This window comes from Hemicordylus capensis, chromosome 4 (genome assembly GCF_027244095.1).
Source record: "Hemicordylus capensis ecotype Gifberg chromosome 4, rHemCap1.1.pri, whole genome shotgun sequence".
Taxonomy (NCBI): Eukaryota; Metazoa; Chordata; class Lepidosauria; order Squamata; family Cordylidae; genus Hemicordylus; species Hemicordylus capensis.
The window spans coordinates 130,380,192-130,399,095 of record NC_069660.1 but is presented as its reverse complement, the minus strand read 5'-3'; the positions used below and the strand labels follow the sequence as shown (position 1 = coordinate 130,399,095).

The 18,904-nt window shown below is 45.7% G+C and overlaps 1 protein-coding gene across 8 annotated transcripts in view; it reads left to right on the top strand.

Moving 5' to 3' along the window:
• Positions 1–18,904, top strand: part of CCDC18 (coiled-coil domain containing 18) — an 87,582-nt gene that overhangs the window by 61,299 nt on the left and 7,379 nt on the right. For all 8 annotated transcript variants that reach the window (XM_053246497.1, XM_053246500.1, XM_053246498.1 and 5 more), the window contains 2 exons: positions 10,262–10,399; positions 12,692–12,892. In XM_053246497.1, coding sequence (XP_053102472.1) covers positions 10,262–10,399; positions 12,692–12,892 — 339 coding nt within the window. The remainder of the gene's footprint in view (positions 1–10,261; positions 10,400–12,691; positions 12,893–18,904) is intronic.

Genomic DNA, 18,904 nt, shown 5'->3' with positions numbered 1-18,904 from the left:
TTAATGAGCATCTCATAATGCATTTGTGAAGCTCACTATGTATTGGTTTATAGCCAAAGAACACAGAGTGCAATAAGGCAACTTTTTCTTCCCCACTCACCTCCCACAAAGCCTCTCCTGGTGGTTGGAGGACCCTCCAGAAGGGGTTGGGATATTGTAGAGGAAGCTGCAGGGGGTGGGACAGCATTTCCTACTTCTGAAAGAGGACATCTCATGGGTTATACTTCCTCTGCTGCTCCAGAGGCAGGACTATACAAATCAACTTGGAAAGCTTAAATAGGCCTGGGAAGGATAACCCCACCCAGTTCTGATAGTCCTGCGTTTGCTCCAGAGACCACCTTTCCCTCTCTCTTCCAAAAAGCCTTTGCTCTTGCTTTTATACCTAATCCTTCTAGGTTCTTTCCAATTCTATTTATCCTATAGCTCTCTCTTTTCCTTAAAAAAAAACCAAAAAAACCCTTCCCTCTGTATTGCCTCTAGTCTGCTTCTCCGTCTTACTTTTCTCTGGAGCCAGCAGCTACGGTGCAGAGTGATCCCTGGAGAATGTCTTTGTTGCTCGGGGCAATTTAAAGAAAGCAATATTTCCTCCAACGAGGTCCCCAAGCAGCGTACCACAAGATCTGGATCGTGATCCGTTGTGGTCATAAGGAATGCGTTCTGTGCCTGCGCAGTGACCTCGCCGGCTGATTGATTAGGTCCTCGAGACGCCCCCTCCTGCCTGCACGTGCCGTGCTGAGTTGTTAAAAGAGGTGGTTGGGGCGTCCATTTTCCAGTTTCTCTTTGACCGCCTTAGCGTTCAAACCTCGTTGCTGTAGTTCCTCGTTATTTGCTAAACTTATTTTAATGGTATTTTGACTACGGAATTGATCTTGGATTACGGACTCAGATTATGGACTTGGCATTATTGACTTCTGATATCACGGACTTTAACTCGGAACGAAAAACTGACAGGATTGGTTGACGGACTTGTTCTGATGAAAGATCATTGTCTTTACGGTTACTGACCTGGACTATTGGTTCGATGGAAGTAAAGAAGACCTTTAAGTGGTGTGTAAAATGCCACGCAAAACTTCCATCGACAGATTACCACGAAGCATGTCTGATGTGTCTGGGAGAGGAGCACAACACTACAGCTTGGAAAGTTTGTTGCTCTTTCTCCAAACAGACAAGACTAAATAGAGCACTTCGACTTCGAGCTGCGTTATATGACGAAGCACTCCACCCACCAACACCACGCCCTAATTCTTCGACCGCCAGTCCATCGATTTCGGCAGGGAGTGCTTCAGCATCAAAAGTTGCTGCGGAGACACAGCCTGATGTTCGCAGAACTGTGTGTAAGCAGTCTAAAACCGCGTTGAAGGATTCAACGAAGCCAGGGGATAACAGCTTCAAGAAGCCGAAGGATGTTGCCAAGAGGCATCACAAACGTGATCGCAAGCGCCAAGAGAGTTTGGCGTCTGGGGATTCAAGGCCGCTGCCAGTTAAAATCTCACCCCTTCCCTGTCAATGGCGCAGACATTTGAAGGCGACTTGGACGAGTCCGCCTCGGTTGCACTACATGGTGCTGGAACTCGTGGTGCTTCGATGCCGAGCTCACGGCCAATGCCCACTGATACGCTACAGACCACGTCCACATCGACTGCTGCTCAACCTCGAACATTGATGTCTGCACCATCGACATTGAACACCTCTGTGTTGACTGGGAGGGTTATTCACTTACTGTCTCCGGCATGAACCCCGAACCAGTTTCCTTCAACACTGAGGATACTGGGGTTACACGTATAAGGTGGAGAGCAGTATAGTGACCTATGAGACCTGCTGGACTCTGCATCAAGTACGCCATCGGGGTCGACCTTCCACGGTTTCCTAAGTACAGGACTGGATATTGAGCCAGATGAGGATGAACTTGGGCTCCCTCCTAAGACGCCTTCTTGTTTGCCACTACATGTGCAGCGTCTACCAGACGGACATGTACCTACCTTGCATTCTTCGTCATTGACGACAACGTCCATGCCAACACAATCTTCAACACAACCACCGTCGACATCGATGCCGCCTTCGACGTCGACATATCCCTCGATAACTACAACAGTTCTACCCTCGACATCGACACAACCCTCGATGTCGAATCCAGCACATGTGTCTAAAGCACACGTGGAATCTCAGGGGTTATACTTGCCTCAGAGACATCCAGAACATGCCTGTGGGTTCCGCCACACGCTGCCAAATGATTATGCAGAATATTTACGCTGGACGGCCATGCATGTACCTGACCAGTCTCAATGGCAGGATCAACATCAACCCCAGCTACATTGTGTGCCACAACCAGTGCAAGTTTTGGAACAACCTGCTGGTCAACTGCTGTAAGCAGCAACCGCTGCCAGTACCACACCAACCACATGTGCAGCCACCAGAGAAAGCAGGGGGCAAGAGAAAACGAAAGTCAACCCCTCCACCCTCAGAACCACCCTCTTCCCCGGGTGACTGCGGCATGGAGGAAGTATCTTCAGCAAGCTCAGATTCTAATGACATTAGCAGGAGGTCTGATCCACAATCGGATGTGCCACCAAGACTTTCTACTTCTCCCACAGAGGAGTTGAAGGCATATCATGCCTTGATACAGGATATTGCAGAGGCCCTAGGAATGGATCTAAAATCCCCAGACACTGATGTGGTAGATCCAGTATATAACATGATGGGCAGATCAAAAACGTCCCACCCGGTGGCCCTTACTATGATCCCAGCAATTAGTAAGGTGGCCAAAATAGCATGGGAAGCCTTACACGTCTCCACACCTACTTCAAAACATTTGGAGAACTTATATATGTGGGACCGTTTATTTACTCTTAAGTCCTCTAGCACTGCACGGCCCAACAACAAGGCCGTCCCAGGAAAATGGACACAGACACCAGCTGGTTTTAGTCAATCAATGAATCATGTTTATTATAGACAGTTAAACAGCAAGCTAGCTCCTAATTCTCTCTCTCTCTCTCTCTCTCTCTCTCTCTCTCTCTCTCTCTCTCTCTCTCTCTCTCTCTCTCTCTCTCACACACACACACACACACACACACACACACACACACACACACACACACACACACACTCTCTCTCTCTCTCTCTCTCTCTCTCTCTCTCTCTCTCATACTCATACTTACCAGCCCCACTCCAAAGATTATCAGTCTTTGAAAGGGGTGTTGGAAGAACCATGGAAGCCTCACTCTGGGTGGTGATGCTTCTCAGGGATCTTCTGCTTTCCTGCCTGACTTATAAAGGGATATTTCCACTCCGGCTGGTACATCTGCAGTCCACTCTCATTTACGTGATCACAAGATGTAATCATCTTATCTTTTTGTTCTTTTCCAGTTCTTTCTCCTTTACAATGTCTTCGGCAGTTTTCCCCAATTCTCACCAGTTCTTCAGGCCTTTGGCATCTTTCCCAACATTGTTCATGTTTGAAAGAGAGTGGGGCTGGAACACACTTGATGTTGCTCACTCATGCATTCTTCTATACATACTGTTTGCAAGTACTACCTAAGTTTCTTAATTTGTCAAGATTACATGGCTCATAGGGTTACAGAAATGAGCTATTACAATTAGTATATTGTTTCTTATCTCTAGATCATTATAAACTTGTGATTTAGCCAAGTATTTCACTGTTACAAATTAATATATTGTTTCTTATTTCTGGATCTTTATAAACTTGCGAGTTAGCCAAGTATTTTATGCATAACTACTATCACAAGGCTAGCATAATTCTACATATAGAATTTATGAAGAAGAGAATATGTACCTTTTGTGACATCCAGCGTCCAATTCCTTAGTCGTGGACTGTGAATCAACATCCCGGGGAGGACACCGTCATAAAACTCCTGGAGATAAGGAAGGGCGTAAACTTGATGTGATGTTTAGAAAAATCTATACCACAGCAAGCCTGGCGATTCGTATCTCAAATTATGCTGCCTGCATGGCGCGTTATAGTCACCTTTTATGGGACTCCTTGTTACAGGACTCTACGTCCATGACACCAGAAGAGTTCCAACGGAAATTTAATGAGATCTATGAGAAAACAATGGCAGTAACAAGACAACAATTGAGTGTGCTTAAGCATCTCGTGGAGACAGAGTCACACACAATGGTAACAATGGTGAGCATGCACCGCCATGCCTGGCTTCGGTCAACATCACTACAACAGGACATGAGAGAAAGAGTTGAAAGTCTGGCTTTTGATGGCAAAGGCCTTTTTCATGATGATACAGATTCTACGATGGAATCATTAAAGAAATCAAAATTCACGGCACGTACCTTCATGACATCCTCAGATCAAACGACGAATTCATCAAAGGGCCACTCCTTCACTCGCCAAAGACCCTTCAAGTATCAGGATAGAAGGGACTTCAAAAAACAGTATAGACCTTACCAACGGTCTAAAGGCTTTGGCCAAAAGTCAAAAGGCACTGCTGCACGTCCAAATAAGGATAACCCCAAACAGAACTTTTGACGGGACTGTCCATCCACTGGACACACTATCCTTTAACCACAACATGGCCTCCTTAACACCCATGGAAGCCGATCTTGCCAGGACCCATACCATCGGTTCTGTAGTTGCCAGAAATACCATCAAGCTGGCAAGCCATGGCCAAGCATGGCACAATATAACATCAGATCGCTGGGTATTGAGGATTGTACACACAGGCTATGCACGGGAGTTCAAGACCAAGCCACCGTTCTCCGGGATGACATTCCCCACAGCTACAGAAATAATGCAGGAAGAGGTGAAGGTGCTATTGGAGAAGGAAGCGATTATTCAAGTGCAATGGCTGGACAGACCATCGGGCTATTACTCCCGGTATTTTCAGATTCCGAAGAAAGATGGCGGAATCAGGGCAATAATGGACCTATGGGGTCTCAACTTTTATATCCAGACCAAAAAATTCAGAATGACTACATTACATGACTCCCCTTCTTGGCCCAGGGAACTTGGATGGCAACCTTAGATCTGAAAGATGCTTACTTTCATGTGGGCATCCAGGAGGATCACCGCAAATATCTCCGGTTCACAGTGGGGGATTAAATATATCAGGTTCTACCCTTCGACGGCACCGAGGGTGTTCACCAAGGTGGTTGCAGTGGTGGTGGCCTACCTGAGGACGCAAGGGATGATGGCCTATCCATATTTGGACGAATGCTCCTGGTAAGCCACAGCAAGGAACTGCTGGTCGAACAGATTCGGCACATGCTCCAACTGCTCGTGGACCTGGGGATCAATATAAATTGGAAAAAGTCAAGCCTCATTCCCAACAAAGTATACATTTCATAGGTGCAGTACTGGATTTTGAAAAAAAGAGGACATATTTGCCTCAAGGCCGCATTCAACAGATTCATGCACTACTTCAGAGGTTTGTGCAAATCCCGTGGCAACCAGCAGTGCAGATTCAGAGGCTGTTGGGCCTGATGGCCTCCTGTGCCACCACAGTTCTCTACACGCGGCTGCGCATGCGCACGTTGCAACACTGGTATCTGCGCAACTTCAGTGCCAATGTGGACAGCCAAAACATGCACTTGCAGATCCCGCAGGTGGTTTTGAGGGATTTGTGTTGGTGGATGGAACCTGGCAATGTAGTGCAGGGGGTGCCATTCAAGCCGTTGGCCCTGGATCGCTGGATAACGACGGATGCGTCGTTGATGGGTTGGGGTGCACGTTGCGATGGCCATTGTGTCCAAGGAACGTGGATGTATCTCTAGGCCAGGCAACATATCAATTACCTGGAACTGATGGCAGTATCCCTGGCCTTGAGAGCATTCCAACCACAATTACGAGGGTCGGTGGTCCAGATAACGTTGGACAACACGAAGGCAATTGCGTACATCAATCGGCAAGGCGGAACGGTCTCCATATCGTTATGCCTCCTTGCTCAAAGAATATGGAATTGGTGCATTCGCCAGGTCATCTACCCGACTGCACTCCACATAAGAGGCGTAGACAATCACTTGGCCGACAACCTCAGCAGAATTGTGGATTACAGCCAGAGGCACGAGTGGGAGATAAAAAGCTCATACCTCCAAAGGATTTTCGACACCCGAGGGGTTCCCACGATGGACTTATTTGCAACACATGCCAACAAGAAGTGTGCAAGCTATTGCTCATGTGCAGGCGTTGGAGAAGGGTCCCTGGGGAATGCGTTCCAACACACATGGAGTGTGGGGTTCCTTTATCTGTTCCCACTGCTACCACTGATAGGTTGCACACTGGTGCAGATTATTCGGGACAGGGCCAATTGCATTCTACTCACACTGTGGTGGGCACGCCAACCGTGGTTCGCACCACTTCTACAATTATCACGGGAAACCTATCTCAGGTTCCCTCAAGTACCAGATCTGTTGCAAAGAGAAGAAGGAAAATTGTGTTGCCCACCTTTTTTCCAAAATGCGGAAACGCCCTTGGAGATAGCACTTCATTCCTTAGACATGCGGAGAGCCCTTTTGTTCTACTTACAAAGGATGCAGAGTTACAGAAAGACAAGGAAACTCTTTATAGGCTTCAAGGGAAAATGCAAAGGCTACCCAATATCTCGACAACGCCTAGCTCATTGGTTGGTGGAGGCTATTTGTATGGCGTATAAGTGTCAGGGTGTTGCCCCGCCAAGGACTGTACATGAACTAGATCATACGCTACATCCGCAGCCCACTTATCTGGCATTCGGATGTCAGATATCTGTACGGCAGCCACCTGGTCTTCTCAGCTGCCATTGATCAAACATTATGCATTAGATTTGTGGATGGCTAAAGGGGCAGATTTCGGGAGGAACGTCCTGAAAAGGGTGTTGGCTTGAGCAAGGGTTTACTGCACCCACCTCCTAGAGGAGAAGCTAGCTAATCACCCATTCCTTATGACCACAACGGATCACGATCCAGATATACAGGTTGCTTACCTGTAACTTAAGATCTGGAAGTGATCTGTTGTAGTCATAAGCTCCTCCCAGCCATCCCTGCTGCAGTGTGTGTGTGTGTGTGTGTGTGTATGAAAAGGGGGAAAAAATTACAGTTCAACTTGTAGATCATCACCTTGGACAGTCTGCGAGAAACTGGAAAATGGATGCCCCAACCGCCTCTTTTAACGGCACAGCACGTGCAGGCGGGCGGGAGCATCTCGAGGAGCTAATCAATCAGCCCGCAAGGTCACTGTGCAGGCGCAGAACCCATTCCTTATGACTACAACAGATCACTTCCAGATCTTAAGTAACAGGTAAGCAACCTGTATGTCCTCGCTGTCACCTGCCATTCCAGCCACCAGCAACATTGAGGATTTGTGGGAAGGGCCATTGTGCCTCCCATCATTAGGATGAGAGACTCACTGGGCCCAGGGAGGTAGGAAACCTCCCCAACCCACCAGGGAAATGGCATGCCTCCCACTGTGAATGCTGTGAGGATTGCCTATCCCCCTCCAGGCATCACTATCGCTCCCACCACCTCCTAGGCTTCTCCGGCCTGCCCAGGAAACATCCGCCCCAGCTGGAGGACTAAATCAGTCCTGTGAGGGCCAGAACAGTCACCTGCTCGCCACAATGGAAACGTGGGCCTCAGCAGCAAGCTGGAAGGAGGACACGCAAGCCTAGCCACCTCTATTAGGCCATGCTGACCAAGCCCCCAAAGGGTGCAAAAACAGAACAAGCAGATTGGATGGCATGGGGGCAGGGCCACAAGCACCGCCTTCAGATGCTGAGTCTCAACCAGACAATCAAGGGCCAAACAAACCTGCCCCAAAGGAACCCCCAGTACCAGTAGACCTTACTGGGGATGCCCCCATGCCTCCCTCCCCCTCAGGTGCATTAGAGACAGTAATACCAGCATGGCAGACCTGTTTTTAAAGACATGCTAGATAAGTCTCTTCAACAATCTAGTTCTTCGAAGGCAAAAGAGAAACACATAATCTTCTTCCTCGTTCTCAGAAAGCCAGACTCCCAGAAAATCTGAAAAGATAAGCAAGGGTAAAGGGAAATGCTCAAAGAATAGGTATTCCTGCCTTCATTCCTCTGAAATCTCAGGCTATGAGTCACCAGATCCACACATACCCCTCAGGCAGGTGCCACAAGCCCCTGATACTGTGCCACAAACCCCAGATAATATTGGGATGGTCGCTCTTCATAGCAACCACTCCCAGGGGACCCCACCATTCCAGGGGGCCAGGATCTAGACAGTGACACTAGAGAGGAAGGACAATGGTCAGACAAGCAACTTACTGAATCTTTTTCTGCTTCTCAGAGATTGCTTATACCAGATGATTTTGCTCTTCTGCTGAGTAAGGCAATTCACAGCCTGGGCTTCCAACTGGGCTCCCCACAAGAGGATCAATCAAACTCTAAGGGAACAGTAGTATTTTCTAAAAATAAGACATGGGGAAATAATTTTTCTTTACCAGAATTTTTCAATGAAACAGGAATGGACATTGTCTGCTATAACCAGGAAGCCTAGTGCAGCAGCCAATAGATGTTATAGTTTCTCTGAAGAGAGCCTTGAGCTCTTCAAAGTGTCTCCCACTTGTGGACTGGTAGTGGCCCTTCTTTCATGAGCAAAAGACAGAGTCGTCCCTCAGGAGGGCTCATTAAGAATGTTCCCTGGCCGTCTGCTCATCTACAGCAGCCTCCATAATCTCCAGGGCTTCACTTTTGAGGGTCGATGATTTAATCCATAACCCACCAGAGGACCCAATACACCTAAAACAAGCTTTATTAAAGATCCAGAAGTCAGCTTCATGGCTGACTCCACTATGGACTCAGTATGCTTTGCTGCCAGGAAGTATAACCCATGAGATGTTATCAAATCCAGTAGCAGGAAGAAGCCTTCACAGTAAGTAACAAATGCTCCATTCCTAAAAATCTGGCAAGAGTGGAGTGCCACTCCCGGGAGATGCCTCTATCTAGTTTTCAGAAATGCCCTTACAGCCTGGGGGCATGAGGCACTCCTTTGCTGAAGAGGAAGCCGGTAAGCTGCCTTCAGTGACCTTTCTTGCACTCCTGGTTCTTTGGATACAAGCCATTACTTAAGATGGATCCTACCTGATTTCTATCTTGTTCCTTATTTGCAGACTATACCCTGCACCACATCTGTCGTGGGTCCATCCCCATTAGCAGAATGAGTATTGACCTTTCCAAAGAGATCCCCTTTCTTGTGGGGTGTGGCTGCTTTTTTAGCAGGCTACAAGCCATATCCAATGTGTTTTATTATCATTTGTAGTAAAACTTATAACAAATATTCAAAGGTGTACACAAGTTTAGAAATCTAGTAAAATGCATATCCAATAAAACCATTAAGACAAGTACTAAAATCAGCAGAACAGTACTCCAAAATAATATATACAAGGCTGCAGGGGAGGGGGTATCTCAAAGATCCAAAAGCCTGGTATGCGTGAACAAGAAAGTCCTTGCCTCACTCTAGAAGGTGGTGAAGGAGAGCAGAGAGCATAGGGAGAGCTTCCCACAGTTCTGGATGAGAACTGAAAAGGCCCTATCCCACATGCACAACAGACAAACTTGGCTCAGCGTTCACATGTGAAGCAGGGCCTCCCCAGATGAAATTGTAAGGTGTGGCTAGAATCTCTCTTGTATTGAAAGGTACTAGCAAGATGCTACCTTCCAGACTGCCATTGGAAAGGCCCTAGAAATATCCTTATAATGATTCATTTTACATGAGGGGTGTGTGTTTTAATTACTGGTTTTGTCACACCTTGCCCAAATGGGGGGTCAGGCTGCAATGGGATAGTCCAGTTTGGGCATAGGTGGGTAAGAAGCAGTTGAGAATGGGCCAGGGTCACAATCTGGATGACAGTCAAGCAGAAAGCCAGAGGCACAATGAGGAAGGAAGACAAGGCAATCTGTGTCCTCTGAGGAGTTATTTAGGCTGTTTGTTGGCTTGACTGGGAGGCAAGGGTTTCCTTGGGCCCAAGGATCAACTGGTAATATCCAGGCTGCTGTCAGCAGACAGTGCTGAGCCTGGCAGTGTACCCTAGATAGCACCCTTTCTCAGTTAAGATTTGTTTTGCCTGGCTTGCTGGAGGACCAAGAGACTTCTGGAAGACCCTGCTCAAAACGCATGCACACACCTGTGCCTTACACTTATACAAATTCATTTGGACATTTACTCTGAAATAGGAAATGTATCTATTGCCCTTGCTTTAGAGAAGTTTGTCTTAATAAGCTTGAATTACAGAATCTAAATCCATAAAATGATCATTATTGATGTTCTTCGTTGTGTAATTTTATTTCAGGAAGGCCGTGCAAATCATTTGGCTGAGCAACTGGGAGCAGCTCAGGCACGAGAAACGCAGTTAGAAGCAAGAATGCAGGCAGAGATTAAGAGGCTCTCAGAAGAAATACAATCACTCAAGGAGTCTTATGCAGCTGAGGTAAAAAATGCCCTTACCAATTTGTATTGCATTGTAATAATAGGAGAACTGGGAAACTCATATTTTTCTTAGGGCTTTGAAGCTGCCAACAGGTTTGTTTCCTTGAAAGAAAATGTTTGCCTCTAGCATTGCAAATAGAAGAGAAAAAACATTAAGACAACAGTAAATTAGTAATTAGAAACTGTAATTAGAAATGCATCCTGCTATCCCCAAATTAAGCGCAGTTATCCTATCTCCCCATTTTTAAAAAAACCAAAAACAAAAACTGCTGGCATATTTCCCAAAAGGCCAAATTTCTCAAATAGCTACACCACCTACAAAATATCTTGCACTTTTCTCTAAAAGTATACATTGTTTCTAAAAAGAAATGTGAAGGAGACAGGCAATTTTTGCTGAGCTGTCCCCTGCACCCAAAAAATCTCCTGAGGGTCCCCCAACCTCTATTTTAGTGGAAATTGTCTCTCCTATGAACAGAATCAGTTTCACTCACACAAGGGGGAAGTGCTAATCTAGATGCTAATCACTGATAGTTAATATTCCTAACAGTAGGAAATTTAATTTAGTATTTTAAGAAGTGACTAAATAAACTTTGGTAGACATGACTTTAAACTGCAAAGGCACATGTAATTTATTGGGCAAATAGAATTCCATGATTTAATGTCATTAATTGGAGCATTATCAGTAATAAGGTTAATGGTGCTATTGGAGGGTTTTTTTAATTCCTAATTTCCCCCAGTAGCCAGATTTTAGCTATGAGTTTATTGGGTCCTGACCAGCTGCTTGCCTACTGCCCAGAAGGTGAACACACACACACACACACGAAATCAAATTAACATTTTATTTGCATTACATTAGAAATTGGTTAAAAGAGCAAAATTTAAGAGGTTTAAACATATTAAAGAATTCAGTAAACATGTCACCTGCTGAATTGGACTGCAAATCAGTCTCAACAGTAAAAAAGATAAAACTTGAAACAGGAGACCCAATGAAAAAATTAAAAGAATAATCAAAAACTATAGCCAGGGGTCTGGCTAGATAAAATTAAGATAAAAATCAACAGAGGTATAGCCAGAGCTTGAAGTCCAAAGCTATGAAAAAGGTACAAAAATCAAAAGGAGGGGGAAAGTTAGTGGAGGAAAAATTCTAACCCGTGATCCGTGTTATAATCCCTTGTTGTAAGCAAATGTCCTTCCCTCCCAAAAGGATGGCTTGGAGTACTTGCTAGGTTTTGATAGACGGTGGACCAGGTCTCACGATCAGGTTTAGGGTGCTGAGCGGGAAGGGTGCTGAGCGGGAAGAGTGGGCTAAGCCCGCTCTCCCCGCTCATGAGTGGGCAGGGAGCCCTGGGTGGCTGGATCGGCTGCCCATACGATGGTCGGCTCCGAGACGGAGCCGGTGGGGGCTCGGGGGCCGCGTGAGTGCGCAGGGCATCCTGGGAGACCCCCGAGCCGGGAGGCTGCTTTTAAGCCTCCTGGCTGAGAGTCTACTCATGTGTAGCCGTGGCGTAGAGCTGCACCGCGGCTACTCGCGAGCAGATAGCCCGGGTTTGCAGAGTGCTCAAACCCGGGCTAAGGGGCGGGCTACAGGAACAGGTTAGCCGCTCCAGAACCACCGGGCCCGGCTGCGAGCCCGGTGGTTCTTACAATCACAAAAATCAGGCTAGGATTTTCCTAGCCCGATTTTTGTGATTGTAAGACTAGCCCCCACGTTTAATTAGAAGATACTACCCATATTGATTAGAAATACATCATTTTAGAATGATTAGGTATTGATCAATATCCATTAGAATGATTAGGTATTGATCAATATTGTCTTTATGCAAGAGTTATGAATTGCTGACATTCATAGTTGAATATTTGGATCACATTATTTCAGCAGTTGGTTGACTATTACCTAATGGCCAACACTCAGCAGAAAAACCCCCTTCCATGTTCTTTTGGCTCATAAATGACACCCATCTAAATTCAAATAACTGACCCATAGCTAACTTCCCTGTTCTCTACAAAGAGCCAGCAAAACAAATTTGCAAATTGTCATCTTAGAAATTGATTTTGACCAAAGTTCAGATATAGATTCTTGATTCCATAAGCATAGAAGCCCCTTATATGATAAAGGGTTAAAATAATGTGTTAAAATACTTGCATAATGAGATGTATGCATATATGGGGGGAGATGCAAGCCCCCCACTCCTTCAGTACAGTGTCTTAGTTGCAGGATTGAGAAGTCTGTATCAGTTTGAAAAGAAAAATTACATTTTGAATATCATTTCTCACCACCTCTTGACATCTTCAGAAGTTCACACATGAAGCACAGCGGACAAAATGGCAGCATTCTGCAGGCAGACAAGTATCTAAATCGCATCATCTTAATGAACAATTGCAGCAGTTAAAGCTGGAGCTGGAAGATGCTCAGGGCACTGTCTGTAATCTGCAGCAACAGCTTCAGTCCAGAAATGGGATGATTCAAGCAGCAAATGAAGCTCTTCTTCTAAAAGTGAGTTGGCACAGCAATAAGTCATCTGGCATACAGAATATATATATTTAATTCTCCTGGGTGCACCTTAGAATGTGCGTCCTGGCACCCAGCTGATTGGTTGGACAGCAGAGGCGCCTGATAGGCTGAGGCGCACCCAGGAGGATTGGTCGTCACGGTGGCCAGGCTGTCCTGCATAAGCAGGAGGAGGTGGCGGCAAAGCCTGGCCAGGCTGCTGGAGGTAGGAGGCAGCGGCGGGGGGAAAGGGGGTGAGTGGGAAACGGACAGCGGAACGTCCCTGTTCACCGCCTGGGAGGAGGAACGGCAACAGGGCCCTTTTTGGCCACTCACTGCCCGGTAAGGAGGGCCTGTGGAGGCGGTGAGGTCCGGCCAAAAATGGCCACCCTCCACAGTAAAATGCTCAGTGGAGGGGGGAGGGAGAGGAGAAATGGAAGGAGAGGGAGGGTGGGCAGGGGGGGAGGGAGGGCAAGAGAGTGTGGGGCAGGAGGGAAGGGGAAGGAGGGCAAGAGAGAGGGGGAGGGGACAAGAGAGTGGGGGAGGGGAGGGGACAAGAGAGTGGGGGAGGGGGAGGGGGCAAGAGAGTGGGGCAGGAGGGAGGGGAGGGGGCAAGAGAGAGTGGGGCAGGAGGGGGATGGGGACAAGAGAGTGGGGCAGGAGGGGGGAGGGGGAGGGAGAGTGGGGCAGGAGGTGGGGGGAATAGCTGGCCCCAAAGAGTGCACAGATGCTCTGTGAGGGTCAGCTAGTGGCATAGATAAAAACTCTGCACAAATAAATTTTTAAAATGAAGTTACCTACATTTTTTTATGTGATAGCAAAATAAAACTAACAAAGGGAAGAGCCTAAAGTAGGCCCATATTCACATTGTTAGCTTAGAACCTAACTATGTAATATGAGAGCAGGTCTCAGGACTGCTACCAATCTCTGTCTTTTCCCCATCCATCTCCCCAGAAACATATAGAAAAGGAAATGATGCTTCAGTGTTTCCTAACCACTACAAGCAGCTGTCAATGAAGTGTGGCAAAGAAATGCTGATCATGATGACACTGATCAGCATTTTTTAAGGAATACAAATTATATTATTCATTAATAAGATGGAGTACCCTTTAATGATACTTTAACTAAAATTGTAGATTTTCTTTCTTTTGTAGGAACACTTGTATTCCGTTTTGACCATGCATGTGAGTTTTCCTAAATAGGAAGATGCTGAAAAGCATCATCTCATACTGCGTGGGAGATGGCAATGGTAAACCCCTCCTGTATTCTACCAAAAATAACCACAAGGCTTTGTGGTTGCCAGGAGTCGACACCGACTCAACAGCACACTTTACCTTTTATGAGTCTTAAAAATACTGAGGCATTTGTATAATAGATTAAATAAATCTTGAACCTTGCCATTTTTAACATACAGAATTATTTGCATCACATACTTTCATTCCTACCCCCCACACAATTAAAAATCACCCCCCCCACACACCCAAGAATTCTCCAGCCTATGAGCAAGAAACTTTTAAATTCCCTGGAGCTTCTGCTTACTAAGGATTCAGGTTGCTGGTTTTTTCCTCTTTCTTCAAAATACTGCATTTTGCTTTTCTGATCATTCTAGTCAGTCTTCCAGATATCTGAGACTACTGCACTTCCCCATCAAACTGTATTTTCATGCTGATTAGTTTTTCTGATTTATTGTTCGCAAGCAAGTTTGAGCATCCCTAAATATATAGAGATTTGCGTATCTGTAAATTTCTTCAGACTGGTAAAATGACTTGCCTTGCCTGTTGGCTCTTATAAACTACTTCTCCTAACTTGTATTGTACTAGATAGGTAGATTATAACATTCCTGACTGTTCTTGAAAACTAGGCATATTAGGCCACTTCAGATGTCATGTTAAACCATGGTTAAATCTTGTTTCTTGCATGATTTCCTCAAGCCTCAGTAGTGCATACCCCCACCGGCTTCCCTGCCCATCTGAGGTTCACAGACTTCTTCCAACTGAGGTTTAAAACAAGCCAAGGTTGGTCATGACATCTGAATCAACAAATGTTGATTTGTTTCATTGAGTAGTGTTAGATAGTAGCTGGTAAGAGACTGCTATAAAGTTATTTGACTTGATTTATTCTAACCAACTTTCCTAAAATAAACCAAGATCTGAATCCAAGGCTTGTAGTGGGTTTCAGATCTTGGTTAGTGAGGTTGGTTAGAATAAATCAACATTGCTCAGTTTGGATAACATGACCATGCTGGTTTGTCTTTAACCTCAGTCAGAAGTAGAATTCTTCTGAGGCTCGTATGAAAAGGGGAGGGAGAGCATGACTCTTGAGTTCAGGGATGTCACACAGAACCAAGATTTAACCGTGATTCCTTGTGATGTCTGAACTGATCTATTAGAACATTTCTCAATATATGTGGGGGGGTTGTGTGATAACACATCTCTGAAACAAGTTGTTCTAATCTGCCTACTTAACTTTCACTATCCCTACAACTGGACTAAATTTGGTTCAAATTGGTTAGGTGGTCCACACGTTAGACCTCTTGCACCTTAAACGTCCACACTCCACCATGATGTCACTCACTACAACTGAACCAAATTTGTTTCAACTCACAGTCCACAAGTTAGCTCACTTGCACCTCAGAAGTTCACACGTCCACCGTCTTGGATTGGGATGGATGATATCATCACAGACTATGCCATTGGGGCATCCCTATGTGTCCCTACAGCTGTAGCAAGTTTGGTTCAAATTGGTTAGGCAGTTCACAAGTTAGCTCACTTGTGCCTCAAGCATTTAGGCATCCACCATCTTGAATCAGGGTGGATGACATTACAAACTGTGCCATTGAGGTGACCCTGTGTGTCACTCACTACAAGTGTACCTAATTTGGTTCAAATTGGTTAGGTGGTTCAGAGGTTAGCCCAATTGCGCCTCAAAAGTCTACATGTCTGCCATCTTGAATTGGGGTGGATGACATCATCACAAGCTATGCCATTGAGGTGCCCCCTATGTGCCCATACAGCTGTACCCGATTTGGTTCATATTGGTCCAGGCATTATGAAGTTCATAGAGGGGAAAGAAAAGGTTGTGCCGTTGAGTCGGTGTTGACTCCTGGAGACCACAGAGCCATGTGGTTTTCTGGTAGAATGCAGGAATGATTTACCATTGCCTTCTCCCACGTAGTATGAGATGATGCCTTTCAGCACCTTCCTATATCGCTGCTGCCCAATATAGGGGTTTCCCATATTCTGGGAAACACACCAGCAGGAATTTGAAGCAACAGGCTCCTGCTCTCTAGCAGGGGCGTAACTACCATTAGGCAAGGGCAGGCGGCTGCCTGGGGCCCCCCATGCCTCGAGGGGCCCCCCAGAGGCAAGTCACATATCAAAAGAGTGTGTGTGTGTGTGTGTGTGTGTGTATCAGCGAGGGGCCCATTTTAAAATTTTGTCTCTGGGTCCACTCCAGCCTCATTACACCCCTGCTCTCTAGGCAGGTTGCTCCCCAACTACGCCATTAGGTGGACACACACAGAATGCCGGGTGATCTCATAAACCTACTGGAAAGTAGGCTAAAAAAAATGCTACCAATTGGTTTTTTAAAGTATCTTTAAACATTAGAGCTTGCCTAACAATACATTGCCTTAAACATTGGATGGCATTTTTTACAGATGAATTAACACTTTAACATTAACGATTTATTTGTTATTTCTCTGTGTGAACCGCCCTGAGCCATTTTTGGAAGGGCACTATAGAAATTGAATGAATGAATAAATAAATAAATAAATAAATAAACACTTCAAAAAATCACATTTTAGAGCAGGAGGCTTCTTTTAATACTGTATAGTCTTTTTAAAAAAACGTGTAACTCAATTAGTGCTTTCCAATATTTGTAGTCAGGCCAGGTAAGGAGAACTAGTGGATTCCCAGAGAAAGGGATTGGAGATGGGAGGATAATACAGTCCCTGTTCCCTCCACTCCACAGCCTCAAGCACAAATGTCACCAAACAGCAGACCAATAGGGTCCCAGTTAGGCTCTCCCATGACAGTGATATGGCATTTCTTTGTTCAAAGAAAGAAAAGCCTGAGGTTTCATTTGGCTAGTGCAAGCTCTTCCTATGAGCTTCAATAATTCTTTGAATCTGCCATAATACATGCATGAGAGAGGGCTTTTTTGCCTCTGATATTTACAGGTACCACCCAGTAGTAGCGGCCCATGACAATCACACAATGGCATTCCACATAGCATTTACAGATATAGATCTGGTTCATGATTTGTTGTACCCATTTCTAGGGTTCTGCACCTTCCCTGAAGCCTATTGGTGTGGAGTCCCACAGCTCCTCTTGGTGCTTGCGCCATGCCCCACATGACCACGTGGCTATTTAAGGCAGGAGGAAGTGCTAGTACTTCAGTTCCTTTGCGACTGCCTTAGTGATCAGTTCCTCGGTCACTGCGGCTGGTTTGTACTGGATCCTTATCCATTGTGAATTCTAGAAAGGGAGATAATTATTGGACTGATTTATTGACTATTGGACTTTGGATTGCTGAAGACTACTCATTTTTTTGACTTGTTAACGGACTGAGAAGAACGACCGGACAGAAAATTTGGCTAACCACTGATGAAATACTGGCGACGGCTATGGATCAGAAAAATGATCAGAAAAGCAATCAGATAAAAAGAACATTTTAAAAGATTTATTATTATTATTATTATTATTATTATTATTATTAACATTTATATCCCGCTCTTCCTCCAAGGAGCCCAGAGCAGTGTACTACATACTTGAGTTTCTCCTCACAACAACCCTGTGAAGTAGGTTAGGCTGAGAGAGAAGTGACTGGCCCAGAGTCACCCAGCAAGTATCATGGCTGAATGGAGATTTGAACTCGAGTCTCCCTGGTCCTAGTCCAGCATTCTAACCACTACACCACACTGAATGTAATGCTAAGCTGCCCTCTCGAGATGGGCATGACTTGTGCTTAATATGCCTTAGAGAAGCCCACAATACTTCGGCATGTAGAGTTTGCCAATCTTTCTCAAAGCAAATTCAACGTAAGAGGGAGCTTCAGCTCCAGGCTGCTCTTTATGACAATGTCTTGAGTCCCTCAGATCCATCTAAAGAAGGGGCAAAATTGTCATCTACATCGTCTGGCTTGAGGGCTGAGGCTTCATCCCAGTCTAAACACTCAAAACCTGTGTTTAAGTCTCTCAAACCACCAAAGAGGCATGGGGACAAAATGGTGGAAACATTGGAGCCCACCAAAAAGAGGAAAGCATCAGCATCGGGAGAAACTCCTTCTCCACCAGCTCAAGATGTTATAACAACATCGGTGATGAGACCGCTGACACTGAGCAATTTGACTCCTGAACAATCAACATCAATGAAGCCATTCTTGACTTCGGCACTGAGCGAATCGGTATCAAAGTCGGCGTCGACAGCATCAGCATTGAGAGAGTCATTGACGTTGATGTGTTTCACTACTGCAGTGCCGTAGCAACCAGCATTCCCTCTAACAGGGAATTCCAGATGTTGTTGTCTACAACTCCCAGCACCCCAGCTGCGATGGCCTTTGACTGAGAATTATGGGAGTTGTAGTAAACGACATCTGGGATTCCCTGCTAGAGGGGACACTGGTGGCAACCCCTCCACATGTGTCCCCTACAGAAGAAATGAAATGTTCAATTAAAAGATATGGCGGAGGCATTGGTCTTAAAACGCAGACAGCAACTATTGATGACCTGGTGTACAACTTTATGGTCAAGGCAATGTCGGTGAAACCAGTCGCCTTACCTTTTTCCCCCAGTAATTTCTAAGGCAGCACAGTGCACGTGGGAAGTGTCACATACATCCACACCTAGATCAAAGAGATTGGAAGGCCTTTACAGAGTACAAGAAGCTGAAAATACATACCTAATGAAGCACCCAGTGCCCAATTCACTTGTTATAGACTGTGCTGCTTCCTCCAGATCTGGCAGACGCCACACGATTCCTGCCGATAAAGAGGACAGAAAATTAGACGTACTCCGGA